At 33.6% G+C, this 27,040-nt stretch overlaps 1 protein-coding gene across 3 annotated transcripts in view; it reads left to right on the plus strand.

Moving 5' to 3' along the window:
* Positions 1–23,113, plus strand: part of LOC123677577 (leucine-rich repeat and calponin homology domain-containing protein) — a 65,528-nt gene extending 42,415 nt beyond the window's left edge. The window contains exons 2-11 of one of the 3 annotated variants that reach the window (XM_045614180.1): positions 2,670–2,866; positions 5,798–6,115; positions 8,821–9,052; positions 9,825–9,996; positions 10,275–10,370; positions 11,146–11,432; positions 14,555–14,889; positions 14,951–15,088; positions 15,148–15,225; positions 18,813–20,971. In XM_045614180.1, the coding sequence (XP_045470136.1) occupies positions 2,670–2,866; positions 5,798–6,115; positions 8,821–9,052; positions 9,825–9,996; positions 10,275–10,370; positions 11,146–11,432; positions 14,555–14,889; positions 14,951–15,088; positions 15,148–15,225; positions 18,813–19,034 (2,075 nt within the window). In that variant the 3' untranslated portion in view covers positions 19,035–20,971. Of the gene's footprint in view, positions 1–2,669; positions 2,867–5,797; positions 6,116–8,820; positions 9,053–9,824; positions 9,997–10,274; positions 10,371–11,145; positions 11,433–14,554; positions 14,890–14,950; positions 15,089–15,147; positions 15,226–18,812; positions 20,972–21,977 lie in introns of those variants that run through there. The other 2 variants (XM_045614181.1, XM_045614182.1) reach the window with 2 other exon arrangements.
* Positions 23,114–27,040: the final 3,927 nt, after the last annotated feature.

The raw sequence follows: 27,040 nt of genomic DNA on the forward strand, positions 1-27,040 counted from the left end.
GTTTGCCAATTCATCATGAATAGACTCACGCCTGAACAACGCTTGCAAATAGTGCAATTTTATTTCGAAAATAATGGTTCTGTGCGGAATACATATTGGGCACTACGTCCATTTTATTTTGTTTAGCGATGAAGCGCACTTCTAGTTGAATGGCTACGTCAACAAACAAAACTGACTCATTTGGAGTGAAGCTAATCCTCAAGTGTATGTCGAAACACCGTTACATCCAGAAAAACTGACTGTTTGGTGCTCTTTATGGGCTGGTGGAATCATTGGTCCGTATTTCTTCAAAAACGATGATGGCCAGAACGTTACAGTCAATGGTGATCGGTATAGAGCCATGATTACTAACTTTTTCATTCCTGAATTGAACAGCCATGATGTCCAGGAGCTGTGGTTCCAATAAGACGGCGCAACATGTCACACAGCTCGTGCCACAATCGATTTATTGAAAGACACGTTTGGTGACCGCCTAATTTCACGTTTTGGGCCTGTGAATTAGCCTTCAAGATCTTGTGATTTAACACCGCTAGACTACTTTCTGTGGGTCCATGTAAAGTCATTGGTCTATGCGGATAAGCCACATTGACCATTTGGAAGACAACATTCGCCGTGTTATTGCCGATATACGGCCACAAATGTTGGAAAAAGTCATCGAAAATTTGACGTCCAGATTGGACTACATCCGAGCCAGCCGTGGCGGTCATATGCCAGAAATCATATTTAAAATGTAATGCCACAAGATCATCTTGCGGATAAATAAAATTCATGTCAATCGAATAATCCATCGTTGTTTTATTGCAATTTAAAGTTCTATAGCTCTAAGAAAAACACCCTTTACAACTGTTATGTGGTCTCTAAAAGGCGCATGAATGAACTAGCGCTCAAAAGCTCTCAACTCCAAGCCAGTGCATTTCTTGAATGATTTTCAACAACCAATTATGAAAACTTCTCTCCTTTGAAAAAATTCTCATCAGTCTGAACAATTATCGAAGATGTACTGATAATATCGGGAATACTTGAAAATCTCACAAGAAACGTCGATGCACCGTTGTTGGTGCCAATTGGAAACGTATACCTACCTCGTTTGGTTTGCAGGGAATATTTTTCCATTTTTGTAAGGAGCATGATTTCCGGTATGTTGCTCGGCAAGTACGCCTCAAGAATAACGAAATGCTGAATGGATTCACGACCTTGAAGGCCACCGTACAAGAGAGGACGTTTTGCGATTTGAATTTATACTACAGTATCATATTCAAATATCATATTAATATTGTATTCTTTCGAATAGAAATTTTTTTATTTGCATATACAGTTGTTTCACGTCCTTGAGAAAACATGTTGCAGTTCAATTTACAGGGTTTGGTTTGGACAGTTGAAATCACGCCACCAATTTGGACTAGGCCAACGTTTCGACTATATATTAAGACATTATCAAGGCTTCAGACGAACAGAACTCGTTCGTATAAGTGGAAGTGACAAATATGTAATAAATAAAATTAATAAGTAAAAGAGTTGAAGTTCAAGATATTTGCTACCAAGTTCATTTACTCGAATGAAGACGATTAGTTTTAGTACAGAAAATATTGGAAATTAACAGTAACACTTCTTTAAATAAGTATATAAAAACTAAGGGACAACATAAATATGATTGCGATGATAGATTCAGGGAAAAGAAAAATACAGTCGCCCTTGAAGAACATCATTTTAAAGAAAGCGAAGTTAGTTGGATACAAATAGAAACAGAAGAAACATCAGCGAAATGATTTTTATAAATGATTCATTTTATTTATGAGACTATCAATTACAGGTCCGATACACAAGATCTAAGTCAAGTATATGCTAATTTTTAAGACGATGGCATTTGCAGAGGGTAGATTGTGAGAAATAACAAATTCTTTTCTCAGAAATAAATAAGTTTTTGTATTGTCGTTACATTATATTGTGATTTTTACCAAATCTCCCTGTTGAAACATGAATATGGCATAACAAATATATCAAACTCAATCTCTGGATACGCCACTGCTTCAAAAAAATAAAACGAATAAAAGTGAATAAAATAACCGAAAGATCATATTTACTATAAAATATATATTTAGCTATATAAAAAAAACAAAAAAACAAGGGTTGAACCCCCCTTAATCTTCCCCTTGTAGTGTCTTAAGGGATTAAATAAAATTATTATTATTATTATGCCCGTGGCAGATTCGATCAAGGGCCGAATAACCAGAACAATAGAATATTCAAGAAGAATATCGAAAAAAAAATCACCCTATATTTTCTTGGCCAAGAAAAACTGACAGAGTTTGACAATTCATATGAAATATCAATTTCAAGCTGATCACATCAACAGAACTGTAGAAAATGCAAGAATAATATTTGTTAATAAATATCCAATATTTGATTACAAATCCGCTCAGGTTGAGATCATTTCAAGCAGATCACAACATCACAACCAATTGACGCACGAATTAACGAGCGCCTAAAAGCTCCTGAATTCACGTCAGTACTTTCATCATTTGTGATAATATTTGTCCTCTTGTTGATATCTCTTCACACATCCATAATATACTTTGTGTAAATATTCGGTTCCAAAAATATATTGCATTTCAGAATTATTCACGACATCAAATGAATATAAATGAATCAATATTTCCTCTTTTTTTCAGACCTATCCAAAAACCGTTTTAGTGAGCTGCCAGAAGAGGTGACGTCATTCTGTTTCCTGGAAAAGCTGTTATGTTATCACAATGCAATAAGACTCATGCCTGACGGCTTGAGCAATCTTCAGTGCCTCAGTTTTCTGGACCTCAGTAGGAACCAACTTACAAGTCTTCCCAGAGAAATATGTCAATTACCTATCCAGGTAAGTGTATTTTTCATTTCTTTCTTTCGATATAGAAACTAGAATTTTCGATTCATTCTCCTCTGCTCGTTAAGAGGGATTACCACCACGAGGTTTTTCGCCTATCAGTCAAACTTTGTACGGTGTACGAAGTTGTACCGCTATCGCTTCGCGATCTTTTGGTTTTATCATACAAATTTGATGGGATTTCTGTTTCTGTCAGAACTTAAATACACAATTTGGTTTTTCATAGTGCATCAGTTGAAGAATATCTTTCGGCCCTAACTTCAGAACGCCTGAAATTATCGCTTTGCGACCTTCAGGTGTTTTCATGCAAATTTGATGGAATTTCAGTTTCTGTTAAGAAAATCCTATCATTACATTTGAAATTTCGGAGTAAAATGAACAAAAAAAATGAACTTCTGACTTAGCGCCCCCTATCGAAAGCAGGAAAAACAAATTATTTATCATGACTATATTTTGTCCTCAATCAACAAGATATTATCTTTCAGACGAGATCTAATTTGCTCAAAAATGTTGAGCCAAACTGAAGTTACAGGCATTTCAATCAGTCAGATTTCTCCCTTTCACCTACCCTTATTTGATGTCGTTAAATCGAAAGTGATAATTCAAAAAGATAGAGAATTTTCCAAGGATTACAATGATGATATTTTTTCTTCAACTTCATATGAAACATTTTCGAGTAAAATTCATTTTTCTACTCGACGGTAGCTATTACGCCCCCTAGCGGTAGAGGTATGAACTTCAAAACAATTTCCAGTGTGTTCTCTTGTACACTTTAGTAGTAAAATTTTTTACCGCAAGTCTCTACGATGAGTGGATCCTAAGATGTAGCCGCTTACCTCGCTTATTTGCCCACCCTGTACATTCACTTCATCTTCTTTATTTTTTAAATGAGTAGAGAGCAGCACTGTACGACGACTTTCACGAAATTATAGTTTACCTCTTTTGTAATGATTTTTTAAAGGCCTTTTTTCACGAATTTTTAAAAAATATATCAGTGCTTTGTACAAAGTACGTATCATCATTTTTTTGCGCAAAACGAAAAGATACCAAAATTTTTTTCATTCGCAAAATAAAAATATTTACTTTCTTCCATGTAGATTATTTCTAATTTCATTTTGAACTGAGCAACCACGTGGTGGTGCTCCCTTTAAAACTCCAAAACTATTAACAGGCTGTTCTTGTTACTTATTACTTCAAACTTTCGATAACAAGTTAGTACGACTACAAAGTCTTAGTAATTAAAAAAAACAGTGGATATTCATTGGTCTCCAAACAGAGTGTATGGTTTTACATGCATTAAATAGACAATGAGAGTTCCATAAGTTTCCTTGGACTTGGAGTATAAAATTGGAAGCACATTTCACCCAATTAAATGTTGAAAAGTCTTCCTATGATTAGTAGTGCATTTTTATCGTCTGTTCAAAGCTTCAGATGGTGATAAAAAACATCACCACAATCGCGCACAATCTAAAATCTACAATTATGTACCAATACATGTGATTGCAGCGGTAACAATTTCAAAATTCGGTTTGTGGTGAGATTTTATTATCGCGGTGTTAACACATGTTTGCTGTTGAAAAACAATCACAAAACAATCTAGTTTTTATTTTTGAATATGTCCATAAAACAAATGATTCTATGAGAAATAACTGAAGTAGGTACTTCATCCTGACCATAAGGCACTATATCTCCAGAGAAATCCATTTTTATGAAAAAAACAAAAGGGACATAATGTTTTTGGTTTATCAAGAAGATTAATATTCTGCAAAGAAAATTTTATATTCCTCATTAAAAGAAAAAATACTCGACCTTGAAATGACCTTGAAATCAAATTCCAAGGTCTTATTGAATGTCCCCTTGAAGACTAGGAAACTGTCATTTGAAACATTTTTTAAACAGGTTTTCTCAAGGAGTAATTTCAGGATCTTCCGAAATGGGTCACCTTGTAAAGGGTGTTTTTTTTTTAGAGCTATAGAACTTTAAATTGCAATAAAACAACGATGGATTATTCGATTGACATGAATTTTATTCATCCGCAAGATAATCTTGTGGCATTACATTTTAAATATGATTTCTGGCATATGACCGCCACGGCTGGCTCGGATGTAGTCCAATCTGGACGTCCAATTTTCGATGACTTTTTCCAACATTTGTGGCCGTATATCGGCAATAACACGGCGAATGTTGTCTTCCAAATGGTCAAGGGTTTGTGGCTTATCCGCATAGACCAATGACTTTACATAGCCCCACAGAAAGTAGTCTAGCGGTGTTAAATCACAAGATCTTGGAGGCCAATTTACAGGCCCAAAACGTGAAATTAGGCGGTCACCAAACGTGTCTTTCAATAAATCGATTGTGGCACGAGCTGTGTGATATGTTGCGTCGTCTTGTTGGAACCACAGCTCCTGGACATCATGGTTTTTCAATTCAGGAATGAAAAAGTTAGTAATCATGGCTCTATACTGATCACCATTGACTGTAACGTTCTGGCCATCATCGTTTTTGAAGAAGTGCGGACCAATGATTCCACCAGGCCATAAAGCGCACCAAACAGTCAGTTTTTCTGGATGTAACGGTGTTTCGACATACACTTGAGGAGCTTCACTCCAAATGCGGCAGTTTTGTTTGTTCACGTAGCCATTCAACAAGAAGTGCGCTTCATCGCTAAACAAAATAAAATGGACGTAGTGCGCGATACGTATTCCGCATAGAACCATTATTTTCGAAATTGAATTGCACTATTTGCAAGCGTTGTTCAGGCGTGAGTCTATTCATGATGAATTGCCAAACCAAACTGAGAATAAATCACTTGACAGCTGTTAAATCGGTCGCCATCTTGAACAGTAATGCCAACTTAAAGTTATATACCTCGAAAAAAAGCACCCGTTATAATAAACCATAATTTGAAATGTTTCTTCCTTTCAGATTCTCCTGGTCTCCAACAACAGATTGAAGAGTCTCCCCGACGACTTGTGCAAAATGTCACAGCTCACAGAACTAGACGCTTCTTGCAATCAGCTGTCTCACCTCCCGCCTAGAATGTGCGAACTGCGAAGCTTGAAATCTCTCATTCTCAGAAACAACTTACTTTTGGCCTTACCTATCGACATCACGCTTCTGAGCCTGGTCAGGCTGGACCTGAGGGCGAACAGACTCGGCACGTTGCCGGTAGAACTGAAAGAGATGGAATCGATGATAGACTTACTTCTCGAGGATAATCCGTTTACAAGTCCGCCTGCTAGTGTGAGTACTTAGCTACATAGGCGTACAACTTTGCTGCAGCCGTTTTTTTCCGAAATTCGAGGCTTTATTGTAAACAATTGGTTATCCAAGGTATTATCCATCGCTGGCCACTACTTTCTCCCGTCTTTAGGCGGCGTACAAATCCCGCGTTAAAAAAACTGGTCATCTTTCGAAACGCTCCAATTTTTCAGGCCGTGTGCCATTGATCGAAACAAGTGATAGTCCGAGGGAGCATACGGCGGGTGGGGTAGGACTTCCCATTTCAACGTTTCCAAGTCTTGACTACTTTCGCAACATGAGGTCGAGCATTGTCATGCTGTTAAATCACTTTATCATATATCTCGTTCTATTGCGACCGTTTGTCTTTCAATGCACGGTTCACACGCATTAATTGCGTTCGATAACGATCGCCTGTGATTGTTTCAGTCGGTTTTAGCTACTCATAATACACTACGCCGAGCTGGTCCCACCAAATTCTGAACATGACCTTGGAACTGTGAAAGCATGGCCGGAATATCCCCAAGATTGTCTGCGCTTGGGATTATCGTAATGAACCCATTTTCCATGCAGAAATCCCTTCCGTCTTTGCCTTGCAAGCAGCTGTTGACAAGCAAAAAAACGCCGTTCAACATTTCTCGGCTTCAACTCGAACGGCACCCAATTTCCTTATTTCTGAATAATTCCCATGACTTTCAGGCGTTTTTGAAATGGCTTGTTGCGTCACTCCCAATGGTCCTGTCTATTCTTGTTGCGTTTGACACGAGTCTTGATCAAGTGATGCCTCTAATTCTGCATCTTCGAAAACCTTCTTTCACCGCCATGCTGGTCAAAATCACCGTTCTTGAAATGTTGAATCTTGTTGAAAATAAACATTGTCAACTTCAATATCTTTCAATTTCGGCTATAAAAGTCATCAATATTAGCTCGGTAGCCGTAACAGTTGCAACAGCCTCATTTTTTCTAATAAGTAAGGTCCAACCACACTACCAACCCAAAAACTATACATTAACACGTTGTGGATGGAGAGGCTTTTCAACAATCATGCTTGGATTTTCCGAGCCCCAAATGCCACCATTCTGCTTATTAACTCAGCCTCCGAGGGACTCAACACTGAATATGATCTTCCAATGAAAATCCTGATCATTTTGAGACGTTTCAAGGACCCAGTTAGTGAAGATACGAGAGAATTTTTTGTGTAGCAATAGCATAGACTTGTTATGTCGTTTGTGGAATGCTTCATTCCCAAAATCGACGGGGAATCAACGAAAACCTGGGTATTCGTCAACACTACCGGTTACAGCAGCAATATTCTCAGTTGTTCTTGAACGACGCACACGGTTTCTATTCTTCACATCACTAACTTGTCCCAACAGCTAAATTTTTTCCACCAGTTTCTCTATTGCCGGACGAGAAGGTACTTTACAGTGACCCAAAAGTGTTTTCGTTGTATCATTCCATTTTTAGTAATGGCGTAGTTTTCACTTGTCAAATGTCAAAAGATGATCGTTTCTAAAGTGAAAGCTGTTCTATTATTGGACAACCCTATACATAACACTTTTTTGATCAAATGTACTTTTTGTTCACATCAGATCGTCACTATTCAAAATTTTCATTCATCATTTGTCATTAGTATATATATAATCTTTATATATATAATCTTTATCCCATTTGTGACCTTTCGGTGTATGGGTTTCATTATCTACATTTTCTATCTTAACAATAACTTAAAATAATTCTAATTTGATTCAATAAATTTCTTCCATTCTGTCCTATTTGATGTCATCATCTCAGCTTCCCTGACGCTTTTCCCTCTCTTTTTTATTTCCTCTTCTATCATATCCTCCCATGTTTGTTGCGGTCTTCCCCTTTTTGCCTTTTTCTCGACTTTTGCCTCCCATATTTGTTTGATTGGTCTCTCCTCCTCCATACGATGTAAGTGTCCCCACCATCCCAACTGCCTCTCACCCACAAACCTTTCCAATGATTTTATCCCCAATTCACCTCTTATGTCCTCATTTCTCCTTCTGTCCATCCTTGTAACCCCCTTCACTCCTCTCAAAAATTTCATTTCCGCTGCCTGTAGTTTACTCCTCATTCTCTTTGTTTTGTTCCAAGTTTCACATCCGTACGATAGAACCGGTCCGAATATCGACTTGAACACGGTCATTTTAGTTTTCTCTTCGACTTCAGTTCTTCTTAGGAATTTCTTATTAATTGCGTGGTATAATCTGCCGGCTTTTTCAATTCTCTCGTTAATCTCCCTTTCTTGGCTTCCCGTATTTTCTATGTTCACTCCTAAATATCTGAAACATTCCACCTTTTCAACTTCCTCTCCCTCAATTTCCAATCTCCAATCATCCCCCCGTTCATCGTTCACTTCCATCACTTTTGTCTTTCTTCTATTTATTTCCATCCCATATTTTCTCAGTATTCCATTCCATATATCCAAATTTCCCTGTATACTCCTCCTTGTTCCCGCCATCAATACGATGTCATCGGCAAAGGCACATTCTGATACTACAACTCTTCTTAAGTTCTTAAAACCATTGTCATTAGTATTTATCAATATTTGATGTTGTTAGTCATCTATACCACTTGACTCCTGTCATTAACAATTCTGATCACGACTAGTGAGAGTCCATTATTTTAAAGAATTGTGTGTAATTTGGACAAAATGTCTAAACCAGAGTTTTATACCTTTTCAGCTTTGCAAAAGGGGCCGTGTGCACATCTTCAAATACCTGGAAACTGAGGCTTTGAGATTGGAGGCTAAATGTGGAGGATTCACGGCGGGAGGCACATTAGGAAGAAGAACAAAAAAGACTGGCGGGTCACCAGGTCCCACACACTTTGATAGACTGAAACAGAAACGTTACAATGTAGATAGCGGTTATAGTACTAGTAGCGATGACAAAAGATGGTCACAGGAAATAACAGGTTAGTTTATGTTTTTTTATCTTCATATCAATTTTTTTTTTTAAATTTATCATATCATGTATAAAAGCTTTATGGAAACATTATTATTATTATTGAAAGATCTCATAAAAAGATTTCTCTGTTTATCGAAGACTTGGTTTTATATGATGGAATCTATGAAATGCTACCTGTTCTTTCGATTTTGCATTCTTGAGGAATCCTTCTGCTGTGTAGATAATTATTTTATTTTTCTCGTGATGCTGGTAAATACAAGATGCTAAACATGATAATATGATGATTTTGTGTATTGTTGGCAAGCATGTTATTGGTCACTATTTTGTTGAATCCTCTGTGTTAAGAAAATCCTTTGAGGAAAGGTAAGTGGTCCCTGTTGCTAAAAATGTAGGCATTCCCATTGGATTATCTATTATACTATTTATGGATTTGACCAGCCTGCCATGTAGAGACCAACATTTCTTCAACTAGAAGTTCTGAGTTCTATTTGGGTCTAGATTTTTCCGATTGTTTGAGTTTTTCAATACTTCATGTACTTTTTTGAATGAAACTTCATTATTCCGCGTGTGTTTTATTACCTCTCACAATTCCTCCTCCTTTTTTATCCAATTTGATTGAGAGATATTGTTGACAGTATCTATCCAAAAATACTCAATATCTTCGGCTCAAGGATAACATCCTAATTTTGCTGACATATTTCGCATTTTATAAAATTTATTTTCAGGGTTTTCAAAAATCATATCATGTTTTCTTTTATAACTCTATTATTTTGCTTCAGGTGACCTTGACAAACCATGGACGAATTCCAATCCATCAGTAGCTTCAACTCGCACAGAACTTAACGGAACAACTTCTTCTTTATCAACACCTTCTACAATTAGTCCTGGACCTGAAAATGGCGAAGATGACTCCGAGAAAAAGGACGAAAATAAGAGTTTAGGCGAATTGAGGTTAGTAAATAAGATAGACAAACCATGCAAAGATAGGAAAATTTTCACAATATACATTTCTTTGTAGGTCCTTTCCATATCAGAACTCATTCTATTGGTTCATCTTCTTTAAATTTTTACAATTCCTAGCTCTTATATTAGTATTTCTCTATAAGAGTTTTTGTAGGAAATAAACACTTTGGTAAATTATGTGTTTTGTTTGTCTACTTACTTTTCATTTAACAATTCATTGTCCCATTGTTTGTTTGTCTTAACAATGGTGGTTTGAATTTTTTCAGTGCTCGTCTAAGTCCAATAATTGATCATAACAACGTTAACCACAGCAATGGTTTAGAAGAGAAAATGAAACCTCTTCATCAAATACAAACATACAGGTAATTATTGATAGTTAAACATAGATTGTTTTATGATGAATTATTGTTTTACTTCAGGGTTTTCCAATAAGAGGTTTCATTTTGAAATAAAAAACCAATTAGCACATTTGCGGCTGTATGTTCTCTATCACTTCACAAATTCCATCTTTAAGTTCTTGAATCGATTTTCGAGTATTGATATAGACCTTATCTTCCACGTAGCCCCAAAGAAAAAATTCTAAAGGGATTAAATCTCAAGATCTCAGTGGCCAATTGTGATAAACTCTTCGAGAAGTAACAGCCAAAAATCTTTTATTGCGATTGTTTCGTTGTTTGTGTGGCACATACACACACCCTACAACAGCAATATTGTTAGTCACTAACATATCCCAACAGTTCAAAATTTTCTACCAGTTTGACTATTGCCGGCCGATAAGGTGCTTCACGACTACCCAAAAGTGCTTTAGTTTTGTGAATAGTGACTGAAAATTTGTCACCATTTCTGTAGTGAATTTTAACAATTGCAATGCGTTGTTCAAGCGCGAATCTTTGCTTTTTTTGGTAATGGCGTAGTGTTTACTTGTCAAATGTCAAAAGATGACAGCTTTAAAAGTGACAGCTGCCTAGATAGCAGGCTATTCAAAACGAAACCTCTTATTGGAAAATCCTTTACTTTTACGCCCTATCGCTTTTCTCGGTACTATTTTTAATTTTGAATGAATGTCTCAACATCTTGCGATCAGAAGAAGTTTTTTTAATTTTCATGTAACTGAAAATAAACACCATTCTTTTTTAGGGAATACAAGGAAGCTTTAAAACAACAACGAGCACAAGAGGTTGCTTCTGTTTACAGAACCAAAGAATCAGAAGAACACTCTTACAAAACAGAACCAAATACACCAACGCACCACTCTTCGCCTCAGTCCTCTATGGCTACCTCAAAATCCGACCCCACTCCCCTAAACTCAGTCTTGGGTAGTCCCAAGAAAATATTCGACGATACAAGTAAAAAACCAGTGCAAAAAGTTCAACCGTCTAGAAATACCTCGTTCTCCCCAAATCACAGTTATACGAATGGAAATGGTGAGATTGTAGCAATATTATACATGTCCTCAAACTGAAAAATCGCAATCATTAGAATGTAGAGTCAGATACTATAGGATGCATGCTTCCAATTGGTAAAATAGTGAGTTTCTACATTGGTGTCTTGCTTGGAGTATCACGCTTGATCTGGAAAATAATCTAATCTAATAACTCATAATTTTGTGCATTGATTTGATATAGTTTTTGCGTTTTTTCCTGATTGATGAACCTACTAAAACATACTCTATTTTTTTGATACTGTTTATCCTTTCTGATAATGAATTTTTGGAATTGTTTGAGACAAAAATTGTATTTCCTTTGAATGTTTCGCATTTGATTTTTCAGGTTGGGTTTTTTCTGGCATTAATTTATTGAATATGAAAGAATCGTAAATATCCATTTGTGATTTCGGATACAAGTTCATTCAATGTGGAATTACTAAGCTTCCATGTAGAATTTGCGGCCTCAGTCATCTGTAAACTGAAATGCTCACATATAATTTCAAATAATATTAGCACTGAGAAATGAGACGAGAAATCGATTCATTTATTGCTAGAGTGCATAAAGCACTTTATGTTTTTTGTCTTTTCAGCTAAATTTGCATTGAAAATATATTATTTTTAATCTACCTGAAAGCTGCCAAGAAAAAAACATTATTTTAGTTAATTAAAGACTAACATGCATGAAAAACCTGGTGTGTCTACTTATACCTGTAAAACTTTCAGACAAAAAGGGAGATTATTCAGATTTATACCTACTTGATTTTGAGAGATCGCGTCTGTTTCAGATGGCGCATACGGCGTTTAAATTTGACATTTTTTGCGATACGCTCTATTAGTGATGACGTCACACACCGCCATTTTTGGTTCTCCTGTCAGTGTTCGGAATCCAAACATACAAATTGTCATTCAAATTAGTACGTTGTCGTTGAAGAAATTTACTGATTTTGGTAAGTATGATTATTTAAGGAACGATTTTACTATTATTTGATAGACAGAATGCACGAGATTAATGCCAGTAAGTTTGAACTTGAAGTTCATCTAATAAACACGGCTTTATACAAAATCTGGGGAATGATACAGGATTCAAACTTACTGGTATTAACCTCGTTCCTTCTGTCTATCAATTAATACTGAAATCGTTCCTCAAATACTCTATTTATGAAAATAAGCCAATTCCTTCAACCACACCGTACTAATTTGAATGACAATTTATTTGTTTGGATTCCGAACACTGACAGGAGAACCTAAAATGGCTGTATGTGACGTCACACTAATAGAGCGCATTCTCGACTCTCGTGACCTTTGAGCATAGAATAATAATATTTTATGCTGGTGGCAATCTTCTATACTCTGAATGGGCATTATATTCCAATTCCGTTCATTTCATTAAAAATTCGATAGGAACTGAATTATAATTTATTGTGAAAGTTTGCAGTTTCTGAAATCAGTAGTTCATTTTTAAACGGCACCAGGCAGATAGTGGGAATTCGAAAATTTCTGAAGAGCGCCACCTGACAGAACTCTGGTTAAGCAGAACACCAAAGCAACAGTTGGACTATCTCAAAAGAAACAAAATCGAATCAGTGCACATACCAGGTTTTCTATGCATCTTACTAAAGACGAACATGAGTCTTAAGACAGGAAAGATTATGAAAATTCAAAAGTTTTTTTATATTTTTATCCAAATTATTTTATTCTACACTATCCCTATTTCTACGTGTTCGAATTAAATGTATATAGCTAGCTGTTCTAATGACTGCCATGGAGTCTAAGATACTTCAAATGTCAATTCTAGAAAAATCTGAAGCAAAAATAGATAACAACATTGAAATAACCAAACATTGCAAAGTGATCACTACAGTAATGCTTAGTGTAGTCATTTCAATAATTATAATTTTTATGTCATAATAAATTCTGTTTCTAAGACCCTGCTTAGGCAAATATATAATATTAGTTATTCTTAGAATACACATATGAAGTATCTAGATACCTCTGCTGCCTAATATACAGGTTTGGTAAATGCATTTGGAAAGATAGAATATTCAACGTTATTCCAGAGAATACTCATGATCCATTGGAACAGTACAACAATCAAAACATCTGTGTGATACTATATCAAATAATAGTATATTGTGTAACAAGTGGGAAAGTCCAACATTTCTCGCGAGTGTGGAAGGTGGCACGAGCCTGAAAGGCGAGTGCCGCAAACACACGAGCGAGAAAAGGACTTTCTCCACATGTTGCACACTATACTTTTCCTACAACTGCACAAATTCCAATAATTCAAGTAATGGACTTGATTCAAATCAAAATGGCCTTCGTTGACAGTATGTGCGAATTTATTGCGTTTCCATAGAAACAACTCAAAAGCCCAATTTCATTGGTCTACCAAGCGAGGTGTGGGCAAAGTGCCGTGAGAAATAATATTTCCCACAGTATTAGCAATACATAGTTTTGAAATTGAGTAAGCTTTGAAGAATACGCTACTTTTCATAGCAGTTGTAGGAAAATGAGTGTTTTCTGTCGAAGTAGAGATGCATACAGTTGTGATCTGCGCTGGTGCTACGGCTTGAATATTAATCGCTCTCCAACTGTGGGATGGGTTACGACAATTTTATTCCATTGTCTACTAAGAGTTTATATGTCACAATGAATGATCATAAAATTTTCTTCTATGGAAATGAGTACTTAGGTTATGTTTTTGTTTTCCATTATATTTCTTACTTTCATAGAATTTGTTTTATTTTCAAATCAATTATTGCGAAAAAGAACTTGAGTACTCTTTTTCATGGAAGAAATTATTAGTGTCATTCATTGTCGTGAATAAATTCGTCTATACAAAGGAATAAAATTGTCGTGAATCATCCCACTGTTGGAAAGCGACTAATATTCAAGCCGCAGCTGTGACCATCCCCACTTCGACATTGAAAGAGAATACTTGTTTATTCGATATAGTATCACGCAGATTATTTTATTGTCGAACTGTTCCACTAGACCATGAGTACTTTCTGGAATAAGATTGAATATCCTATATTTCCTTAGGCATTTACCAAAATTGTATATTGCTATTTACTTTATAGGTCCCTTTTGAGAAACCTAATTATCGATGTTTCATTTCAGGTACAAACATAGACCATATTAGGACTTCTAATTCAAGTAGCCCACAATTCATCCAAGACTACGTTAAGCCAACTTCACCTTTCAAAACAAACTCCTCCGGTATATTATCCCACGATAACGTTCCTTCCGGTAATAACAAACAGACGGTCAATCCTGCAATGAAGAACAGTCTGAATGGCAGTGGAAACGTGAAAAATGTGAATGGTGTGAACAAAGGCAATTCCAGAAGTATATCCTGGAATCCGGAAGTGATACCCGACAAAATGACTTTTACAATGAGGAGAGAAATCGACAAGGCCAGGGAAGAAACTGATTTGATCAATCAATTAAGAAACGTGAGTGTGTTTTTATTGGTAGTGGTGGTTATTTGTTATGAAATGTGGATTATCTTTTTAGGTAATTGAAGCCCGATTGAAAATGGCGCTGCCCAAAGACTTAGCCTCTTCATTGACAGACGGTGTTGTTTTGTGTCATTTGGCCAACCATATCAAACCTAGATCTGTCGCTAGCATTCATGTTCCTTCACCTGCAGTTGTAAGTTTTCCCATCTTTTCTTATCCCGAATGAAAATTTTAAAATGATCTCATTTTCAGCCGAAACTCACAATGGCCCGATGTAGGAGAAATGTCGATAATTTCATTGAAGCTTGCAGGAAAATTGGTGTTGACGAGGTGAGTGTAATTTTTTCTGCTATTTTTTATTTTTATACAATTTCAAAGATATTTGCGACATATACAGGTTGGCCTATTTCAAAAAAATCCACTGAAATAACTCCTTGGGATGAGCCTAGATTCTTAGTGTTCGGCATTGAATGTAAACATTAAATGTGACCTTGCAGTTTGATTTCAAGGTCAAGTAGATTAATAGGGAATATACATTTTTATTTGCAGAATTTCATTCTTCCTAAAAATCTAGGAACATTTTGTTTCCTCTGTTTTTTCCATAAAATAAACTGCTGTGGAGATATGAAGTATTTTATGCTTAGAATTGTTATGATGAAAATTTTCCACACACAAAAAACTGAACATGTTTGAAAAAGTCTAATAATTTTTAATTAAAAGAATCGAAGAAAACTTGAATTACCTTTTTTTTACCTAATTAAATGTTCAAAAGTGATGATTCAATGAGAAAAAACTGTGGAAGTTCTTCATCATGTCCATCTTAAGCATGAAACACTTTATACAGGGTGATTCACCGGGATGGGCTATTAGATGTTATGGAAAACCTATCATAACTTTGAGTTGAAAATTTGTATATTGAGGTTTACGACAATGATCTTTCTCCCTAAAATATTTTCAGATCTCTACAAATTCCGGTTGTACCGGAAGCATATTATTACTTTCTTATTTCAAATAGCACACTCAGTATATTATTGCATCATTAGATAGCTTTTTCGGTAATATGCCATACCTTGGGTAAAATCTCAACGGTTCATGAGTTATCGGGATTCTTATGAAAAAAATGGTTGCGATGAGGACTCACATTTTTATACATTTTTCGGCAGGAAAAGCTTTTCTCGAAAAAAATTTTTTCTTTTTTGATTCTGCAAATACGTAGTATTATAAGATTGTGTGCGGTTCAGACCAAAAATGTACAGGGTGTTTCTTAAGAAGATCATGAACTTGGACAACTCAAATTCATCAAAAATCAAGATTTTCAAACTAGAACCTATATTCTTTATTATTTGAGTCGATTCTACGTACCAAAATAGGGGGGTGTGGGGGAGGGGGGGTTGGGTTACTTAAACAAACGCTATACCCAAAATGAATACTTCAAGAGTTATTGAGGAAGAACCACCATTTATAACTGTGTGGAGTAATCTGTGACTTCCAGAAAACACAGGAAGAAACTAAAATTCGATGTTTCGATAAATAAATTTTACATCTCATGCATTATAATTAATTTTTTTTTAGGATTGTTGGAAAATCCATAAACCAATACAATTTTCAATAACGAATAATTCATTACAATTCTTGAACATGAGTCTTAAAACAGGAGAGATTATGAAAATTCAAAGGTTTTTTATATTTTTATCCAAATTATTTTTTTCTACACTATCCCCATTTCTACGTGTTCGAATTGAATGTATATAGCTAGCTGTTCTAATGACTGCCGTGGTGTCTAAGATACTTCAAATGTCAATTCTAGAAAAATCTAAGAACTTGGACAACTCAAATTCATCAAAAATCAAGATTTTCATACTAGAACCTATATTCTTTATTATTTTAGTCGATTCTACGTACCAAAATAGAGGGGTGTGGGGGGGGGTGTGGTTACTTAAACAAACGCTATACCCAAAATGAATACTTCAAGAGTTATTGAGGAAGAACCACCATTTATAACTGTGTGGAGTAATCTGTGACTTCCAGAAAACACAGGAAGAAACTAAAATTCGATGTTTCGATAAATAAATTTTACATCTCATGCATTATAATTAATTTTTTTTAGGATTGTTGGAAAATCCATAAACCAATACAATTTTCAATAACGAATAATTCATTACAATTCTTGAACATGAGTCTTAAAACAGGAGAGATTATGAAAATTCAAAGGTTTTTTATATTTTTATCCAAATTATTTTTTTCTACACTATCCCCATTTCTACGTGTTCGAATTGAATGTATATAGCTAGCTGTTCTAATGACTGCCGTGGTGTCTAAGATACTTCAAATGTCAATTCTAGAAAAATCTAAGAACTTGGACAACTCAAATTCATCAAAAATCAAGATTTTCATACTAGAACCTATATTCTTTATTATTTTAGTCGATTCTACGTACCAAAATAGAGGGGTGTGGGGGGGGGGTGTGGTTACTTAAACAAACGCTATACCCAAAATGAATACTTCAAGAGTTATTGAGGAAGAACCACCATTTATAACTGTGTGGAGTAATCTGTGACTTCCAGAAAACACAGGAAGAAACTAAAATTCGATGTTTCGATAAATAAATTTTACATCTCATGCATTATAATTAATTTTTTTTAGGATTGTTGGAAAATCCATAAACCAATACAATTTTCAATAACGAATAATTCATTACAATTCTTGAAATGTCAAATTTAGTTATGGAAACATCGAATTTTAGTTTCTTTCTGTATTTTCCGGAAGTCACAGATTACTCCACACAGTTATAAATGGTGGTTCTCCTTGAGAACTCTAAAAGTATTCATTTTAGGTATAGGGTCTGCTTAAGTAACTCCCACTATTTTTGTACGTAGAATCGACTGAAATAATAAAAAATATAAGTTCTAATTTGAAAATCTTGAGTTTTGATGAATTAGAGTTATCCAAGTTCATGATCTTATAAACACACAGTACATTTTTGCGTCAGTCTTTCAATACCACGTATTTGTAGAATCGAAAAAGAAATTTTTTTTTTCGAAAAAAGCTTTTTTTGCCAAAATTTAAAAAAATGTCAGTCCTCATCGCCACCATTTTTTTTATAAGAATCCCATCAACTCATGAACCGTTGAGTTTTCACCCAAGATATGGCATATTGCCGAAATTGTCATCAATGATTCTATAATATACAGGGTGTGCAATTTGAAAAAAAGGAGTAGTAGTCTGTTTCCGGTATAACCGGAAGTTGTAGAGGAGTGAAAATATTTAAGGGAGGAAGATCCTTATCTCAAACCCCAATATGCAAATTTTCAGCTCAAAATTACGATTAGTTTTTCATAAACGTCTAATAGGCCATCCCGTTGAATCACCCTGTATCTCCAAAGAAATTAATTTTATGGAAAAAATAAAAGAGACAATCTTTTTTCTGCTTTTCAAAAAGTTTGATATTCTGCAAAGAAAAATTTATATTCCATATTGAAAAAATTTACTTGATCCTGAAAACAAACTCCAAGGTCACATTGAATGCCTTTTTTCAATGTCCCCCTGAAGAATAAGAAACTTTTCACTCTCCCGAAGGAGTTATTTCAGTGGACTATTTAAAATGGATCACCTGGTATTATTCCTTGCTTCTGCTGAATTTCGATATTTTTGCTTTGTTGATAGTTTAGTATTAGTGGTTATTATGGCCTAAAAGAAGGTGCTAGTATTTAATTGGGAAAATATTTGTAATTTTTCTGACTTACGAACCATTACTGAAATTCTTATTCAAATACATCGACCTAATTGAATTTTTCCTAATCTAACCGTGTTTGGAATTTTCTTTTGATCGATGTTCTCAAATCGAAGATGATTTTGTAAATATGATTGTAGCCATAGCTTTGGAAAATAGTGAGTGAGACTGTGGGTGTTGATTGCAGGGGCGGCTGTGCAGCACCCTAGATGTGACTGAGGCCTTAGATGGACGCGGTCTACCCCGTCTCTACGACACTGTCGTGGCCCTGTGCGATCAGGTCGAGATGGAAAGAAAACCGATGCCTCGTCAGAGTAGCACCCTGCAGGACACCACAGTCTCACTCCTACTGCTGGCAGTTTTCTTTGGGACTTTGGTATTTCTGATAACGTTTCCACCACCACCGTAAAATGTTTTCGATCGATTTTCCAGCTTTTGCGACAGTAGAAAATTGAGTTGAGTTTAGCCAAACTCAGTTATTTCCCCCATCTTCATCTATTCTTGAGAAAAAAATAAAACACCTTTTTTTTTAGAGAAGCATTGCTTTCGATCGTTAAAGGATCATTTTTCTCGTCATTCCAAAATCAGAACCAAGTATCGAAATAAAATTTAAACAGGTTTTTTGATGCATAACTGAGGCCTTGAGAATAGTATGAACTTTCTTCAGTACTGAAAAAAAGTGTCTTTAACTAAGATTGAAAAACAACAAATTTATATTTTGTAATGAACACTTCCATTTGTTGCTTTCTTGCGAAATTTTATATTGTACTAATATATACAAAAAAAATATCTGAACATTCATATCTTTTTTGATATCAAGAATGTGTATATTACATTCTGTAGTACTCGAATATTTCCCATTAGTGTTATATACAAATAACCAATTGTACTTGATAGTCTTTAAAACATTCCATATTTATATATTGCTTTTTTGAGGTATTCTTTTACCCCGCTTCTCGTCGAATTTTGATGATAAATTGTGATTTTTTATGCTTTTTGAAGGTGCCTATTGTGAAATTTAAGGAATTGTTTGATGCTAAACGTAGATCGTTTTGGATATAGGTTAGGGAGCGTATTTATGGAAAAATTGGTTGATATATTATTGAATCTATTTTTTTGTTGAATGTTGCCAAATTAATTGAATAGCAAATTCGAAGTTTTTCTTTATTCAATGTTCAATATTCTTCTTCAAAGGTTTTGGAAATTTCAAAGACCAACTTCTTTTCACTATCTAAACACATCTTTTATTTTCTCTTTAATTTTTACATATTATTGTCACATGAAACCTTCATGTGTAGTTTTGATTAGTAAAATCTGTTCAGTGAAAGAAAAATGTCTTGAACTTTTAATTGTATGAAAAAAGAAAACATTTTGGTATGTATTTGTGAAAAGCTCTGCACAATCATTAGAACTCTCTGCATTGTGAATTGAATGTCTTGAGAACCACCAAAAATATTGAAATATTCAGAAATATTTGAAGAAACAACAAAAATTATAAACTATTTTTTTCCTCCTTTTCTGCAGAATCTTTTATATTGTTAAGATGTTCAAAGTGGCAAAGAAAATTACTTCGGTGATTTTTTGTATTTGTTCAGATTTTTTATAAATTGAGGAAATAGTATCAGTATTAATGTGGCAAACTTTCAAAAAATCCTCTACCTCTTTGATTCGAAATCAGTAAAAAAAAAAACAGTGATACCAAAGTTAAAATACGTTTTTATTTGATAAAATTTTTAATTTTATTATCTGTCAAACTGAGAGATTGAAATATATAATAAGAATTAATTATAAGCGAAGGAATGATAATATTTTGTTGAGTAAGGCAGCTAGCTGATGTGTTGCAGTATTTATTAGTATTTTGAATTTTTTTTCACCGTCCTAAAGACATGGTACTTTGAATATAGAATAAATATAATCGCTATATTCATTTGTGTTCTGAATGGGTGCATTGTACCTGTTTACTTGGAATCTGCTGTAGTCGCATCCTATGTGCTGGGTATTTTGAACCAACAATATTTAATTATAATTGAAAATGTCTAGTCATTACTTTCCTTCAGTATTATTCGCAAACAAAGACTGTTTTTCCGAATTTTCCTTATTAGTATTTTGCAGAATCTCAGATCTTTATTTGCGTAATGGGCAAATTTTGTGCATTTAAGTTTATTTATAGTATCTTATTTAATTTTGTTGTACTTTCTTATTCCGTAAGGTTGATTTGTGTACAAGTTCATTGCTTTTATTTATGGAGAAGTTTATATTTGTTTAATTTAATTGATAATTTTAGTTGTGTTTCAGAGTTTGTTTTTATAATATAATTTTGCAGGTGAAATAAATATTTGAATTGGATTGTGTTTTTCCTCTTGTCTTAGTTTGACACCCTGTCATGGAAATAATTATACAGGGTTAGAACTATTTAGAGGGGCACTACAGGGATATCGAAAACTGTTAAAGATACAGGGTGGCTTAATTTACAAAAAAGTTGCGTTATTTTGGGATTAGTGTGTTGGTGTTAACAGATCCAAAATATCTCCAATGGTTCCCGAGATATCTCGAGAAAACTGAAAACCGAGATTTTTTTCTCTGTATAACTTATTTGTTTCTGGAGATAACTTCACGAAATTCGGTTTATAGCCATTATCGAATATAGAGATTCTAATGGTGTCGCCAGATATTTTCTGTGTTCCATTGTTTCAGAGACGAGATAGTCAATTTTTTTTCTTATGAACGACATATTGGTTTTCCTTATAAGGCGATAAGGAAAAAAATTACGAATTCAACAATGTCTCACATTCTACAAAAATATCGAGTCTAGTTACTCAAATTTGTTATGTGAAATCCATCACTTGACTATCGCGTCTCTGAAACAATGAAAAACAGAAAATCTGAAGACCTAATTAGTTACTCTATATTGAATAACCAAATTTCGTGAAGTTATTTCCAAAAACAAATCAGTTATACAGAAAAAAAATAAAATCTCGATTTTCAGTTTTTTCCGAGATATCTCGGGAAACAATGGAGATATTTTGAATCTGTTCACACCAACACACTCATCCTTAAATAACGCAATTTTTTTATAATTTAAGCCACCCTTTCTTTCTAACGCTTTTCGATAATCCTGTAAATTCCTCTAAATAGTTCTAACCCTGTATAATTCTCTTTTTCAATGTATTGAATCTTCAAAATTGTTGCTCGTCTACAATTCTACTTTTTTATATTCTATTCTTCTTTTTTAATCATAAAAACCACTAATACTGTTCTGAAAAAATAAAGAAATTCCACAAATAAATATGTCTGTTTCTTGAGAATTGGTTTGTTTTTTGCTTGTTAGAAAGTACAAATCTCTTGTTTTCAGAATCTTTTGTGCTGTGCTGCTGATGTTTTGGAAGGAAAGGGATTGGTACAGGTAGCAATAACTGTGACAGAATTGGTCAGATTTCACGGTCCAAAATCTCCTATTCACTCTGTATCCACGATTATTTAAATATGAACGCACATCGAATTTTAAGTCTGAATGTTCCTCAGATTAGTAAAAAACAATATACGAAATTTTATTGATCTGAGGAAAGTTCCCATAGTCTTAGGTAATTCTACTTTAATAATAACTTGTAAATAATTAAGTATATTCCAATTTTTCGGGAGCGATTCTCTATTGCTATCTTCTTTCTTATCAATCCAGTAGTTTTATTTCAAAAACAATGTATTTAGCTAATTGGAATGTTCTTAATAATGAAACTGTTCGTCCTATATAAACCATGCAAAGTTTATTTTGTAAAAACTATTCAAAGAATGACATTGCTTCCAAACCGAACAAACTGTCGCACTTTTAATTTATTTATTAATATGTTTTTATCTTTTATTTAGCATGAAATGGAATTGAAGGACCATCTACTGGATTATGAAATGTTTTAATGACAATATTTATACTGATATCTCAATTGTTTAAATTTACAATTTTCAGGAAGTGATTTTCAAGCATATCTAGTTGTTTGAACCGTGGTTTAGTGAATCATTATTCTTTCAAGTATTTTACTCAATTTTTTAATCTTGCGTGCCAAAGAAGTGAAACTTCAAGGTTTTTTTGGTTTTTCTTCCAATTGTCCAATAGTAGGCCCATTTTTTTGGAATAATTTGAAGTTCAATATTTGAAAAAATCAATATGAGCGATTTTTTATCGCACAGCCATAATTAAATGGATTGTAAATAATTTTGCATTTCATTAGTTAATTTATTATAGTTTTTCATCCTAGCTGAAAAATAGGTTCGTTTTTAATTTTTTATACAAGTGTACAACTAAGTAAAATAAGTTATTTTCTGAAAGGGATTAATTTCTTTATTCTGCACAATTTTTTCATTGGATAATATTTTATTGTACATTTGTTGTTGTGATAATTCTCATGAATGAATAATGTTTTTAGTTGTGGTAATTAAGTGTAATTTTATGTAACGATTATATATCTAGTCATTTGAAATAAACTTTTATTATTTCCATATTTTTCTTAAAATTACCTTATAAAGGGTTTTTCAATGAGGAAGTTTCATTTGAATAGTCCGCTATCTGGTTATCTGTCATTTTTGAAGCTGTCACCTCTTGACATTTGACAAGTAAAAACTACGCCATTATCAAAAATGGATAATGCGATACACGCATTAAAAACGCATTGAAATTTTTAAAATTCAATTTATTAAAAATCCTAACGCAGTGATTATTGTACCGCATACTGAACCAAAAAACATCTTGGATGTACTCTTAGCCATGTTCTTGTTGGTTGTTCACCTGTAAAAAACTTGCCCTCATCAGCTTAATTTTAAATCTTCAAATCTAAAGGCAAATTGAAAAAGTCATAATAAGGATAACTCTCACAAGTTTTGGTTTGTTGGAAAGAATTGTCTTGAAAAGGACTTTTTTTTTTCTATCCATTCGAAAACAATTTTTTCATAAAATTCGGATAATCCAAAGTTTTGGCTGTGTTGGTCTTTGTTCTTGTTAGTAAGAGACCGACTGCAAAGGAAGTTTCATCTTTATATAAAAAATTTTTTAAGGTTATCCAATGCTAATTTTTTTTTTGCAAAATCCCATAAGACTAATGATATAACAGCTTTAATATCTTTCAGGAAACATCTTATGTCGGATAGATATTGTGAATTAATAATATAAAATTTTGAAGCTGATCTGATCAAAATCATTTTTCGTAAAATATTCCTAAAAATGCTTTTTGGCTGGATGTGTTTAAATATAGCGCATCCACCAAAATTTGTACTGAGATTTAATCATGTGGCGACATTTAGGAAAAGTAGCTCGAAACAAGCTTTGGTACTGACGTTGACATTACTGTATTTTACTTGTGAGTGGCTGCGTCTAGACCAAGTTCAGTAAATTGTGTATAGATGGCTTACAGGCAACTTTCTACCCAATTGAATTTTTGGAATGTTAAAGAAAAACTGACATAATTGATGACGATGTGCCATACCTTCTGTTTTATGTCAGGGTGGATGTACCTATTCAATTTGATAAAGTTTATCGGTAAAAATAATCTCCATTCAAATCCCCTTGAAAATTTTGGCACAGATCGAATTTTCTTGTTTTTTTCGAAAAAATCGACTGATCGAATTTGAATATATTTCTATGTCATTTAAGGGGTTCAAGCGTAGATTCCGCATTTAGGCATCAATTGTTACCAGAAATATTTTTCTACCCACTTAAAAAACATTTTTTTTTAAATACGGAATATCCCAGTTATGGCTGTTAGGAAGAAATTGCCTGCAGGTTGGTATAAAGCATGAAAAATTTTTCAACATATCAAATGTTGAATGAGAATGTAAACGAAAAGCCGCCATATTTAGGCTCAGCCAATCAAAAACGGAACCACGCGAGTCACTGTAAATCAAACCCCTTTGAAAATACTGAACTGGAAATATCTCGAAATTGAAACCGTTTAGGAGCAAACTAATTTCAGATTTGTATTTGACCTAGGAAGTTTTTTCGAAAAAGTCGGCCGATCATTTTGTTATATAAGGGGTATCACTATCGTAGATTCCAAATTGGGCATCTATATTCTTACCAAAAAAATGTGGATCCTTCTGAACGGTTTTTTGTCAATTTCAATATAAGTTTAAAATAGAAAAATTAAGAAAAGTGAAGAAAAGTAATAAAAACTCACATCGATTTGTTTTTTAGAAAATTTGATAAGTAGAAACACAAAGGTTGAAGGTAGACTATTATAAAGCATGGAACACTACAAACAAAAACCGAATCTGAATGAAACACTCAATTAAGAGTATTTCAATGACGGTAAAATAAAAATTACGGAATAGCTCATAGCGATAGGTTTACATTTGTAAATCTTATCCTGGAACAGGCAAATGTGTTTGAACTGAAATTGCAGAGGTAATTATGACTGTCGCCACGTTTGATGATTTTATTACTTAAGGCTCATTTTCACGGTGATAGTACTACTATCACGATAGGAAATAATAAATTTATAAATATAAAATAAAACTCAAATAAAATAATAATAAATATATATTGAAAGAATATAACGGACAATTATAATCAGAAAAATAAAAAAATACAAATTTACATTGGTACTATTTACATATTTATATTACATTCTTCATTTACACTGAATTACGTTTTTACATTTTGGGCTTACAGAAGTCAGCTAAATATATTATTCTACCACTCTCAATTCATCACATTCTAGGAACACAAAAAAATTGACAGAATTTGTCTACTGCATTCCAAACATCATTGTTCGAAGATGTTTTTATGCAAGGCTTTGGTAACTTTTCGTTTTGTATAGTTGATGGTACCTTCTCATTTTGGGTTTTCCTGTAATTTCTTCTAATTTTGGGAGCCATTTCTGAAAAATAATGATTGATAAAATTTTGAGAATTTTAAGATATCTGTGAAGTAATGAATAATATTGTAATAAATAGAAGAAGGCAATGCTGAAAGAAAGTTAACCAAAAGAGAAACTTTGAGTTGAATGTTTAAATTATGGTATAACGGATACAAATTTAATTTTACGACTTACCACCAAAATTTTTTACTAGAAGTAGGTAAGGGAATTGACACTATTATGTAATTTCTAATCTTCAGTATCACACTCAACTTAGATACAACCTTCAACTTTCAATATATTGTCCAAGGTGGGTAGGTGGGTAGTAGGTATATATATTATGTATGTATATCTACCTACTTAGATTACTCTAACCCCCCACTCTGACAAATAAATAGGTTGGGATGCCAAATGGTGTCCCCACCACTACATCTGAGAATTTGGAAGCTACAGATGAGAATAAGAAACAAAGTTTATTCAGCCTAATAAATGAAAAAATAAATAAAATATAACCTCAGCGATGATTACAGATGTAAAGATAATATCTATTATCTGCATCTTTAATCTGCATAGAACCCTCTCAGATTTTTTTTTGTCATTCGAGAAAAATCACGACAGTTTTTTTGAAAACTTTTTGTGTTTTCTACAATCTACAAAGTCAGATTAGAAAATTGACACTAGAAAATATTCCTATTCATTTTAAGAATATGTGTACCTTCTTAATTGCTTAGCATCGAATATTACTAAAGAGATTCCCAGAAATCACTCCAATTACCTATCTTGATAAATGTTATTTCTGAATGTTCTCATTTGAATGGTTAGAAACAGTTTCACTTTTATGAAATAGAGGTTCATTAGAAATTTTTATGTATCAGTTCTTATATCTATGAAGGGTTCATTGCTCATTAAAATTTGATGCAAATTTGGCAGAATTGCTTGCAGTCCACCATTTTTATCGGTTCATCTCGAGTGATTTTCATAATGAATACACATATCGAATGAATTAATAATGAAGAATTTACCCTATACATCCTTTCAGTACATATCGGGGAAAATTAGGATTAACTGAAGAAAGAAAGAATATTTTATTTACATGTTCTTCTAAGAACAAATTTCTTCAACAGTTTTCAGTTTATTATACAGGGTGTTTCAAAATTCAGTATAAAGATTTTAAGGGCGTATTCAAGTCAAAATAAGTTTTTTTCCATAAACATACTACAGAGCGTTGAAGTTTTATGATTTTCTTAGGTATTTCTTCATAGTCTGAATCAGTGAAAGTTTGAAACAAATTTGCAAATTACAACCTAACGAAATTTATAGCACTCTCTGTTCTGGGAGCAATTGCTCAAAAACAAATCACACTTATCAATTAATGAAAGACGTCAATAGTAATAGTTTCCAAGAAATTTCATTCAATTTGGGATTCTACGTTTCTTCATAATTAGGTATAATTCTTCAGAAAAGAACAAAACATTTGAATCTATGAAGGAAAATTACTTCTGAAAGAAACTGACAACTATTCATATTGTGAGGAAATTAGAAATAATTCATCGAAAGATTTCTCTGGCTGACACAT

The sequence above is a fragment of the Harmonia axyridis genome, chromosome 4, assembly GCF_914767665.1.
Source record: "Harmonia axyridis chromosome 4, icHarAxyr1.1, whole genome shotgun sequence".
Lineage (NCBI taxonomy): Eukaryota > Metazoa > Arthropoda > Insecta > Coleoptera > Coccinellidae > Harmonia > Harmonia axyridis.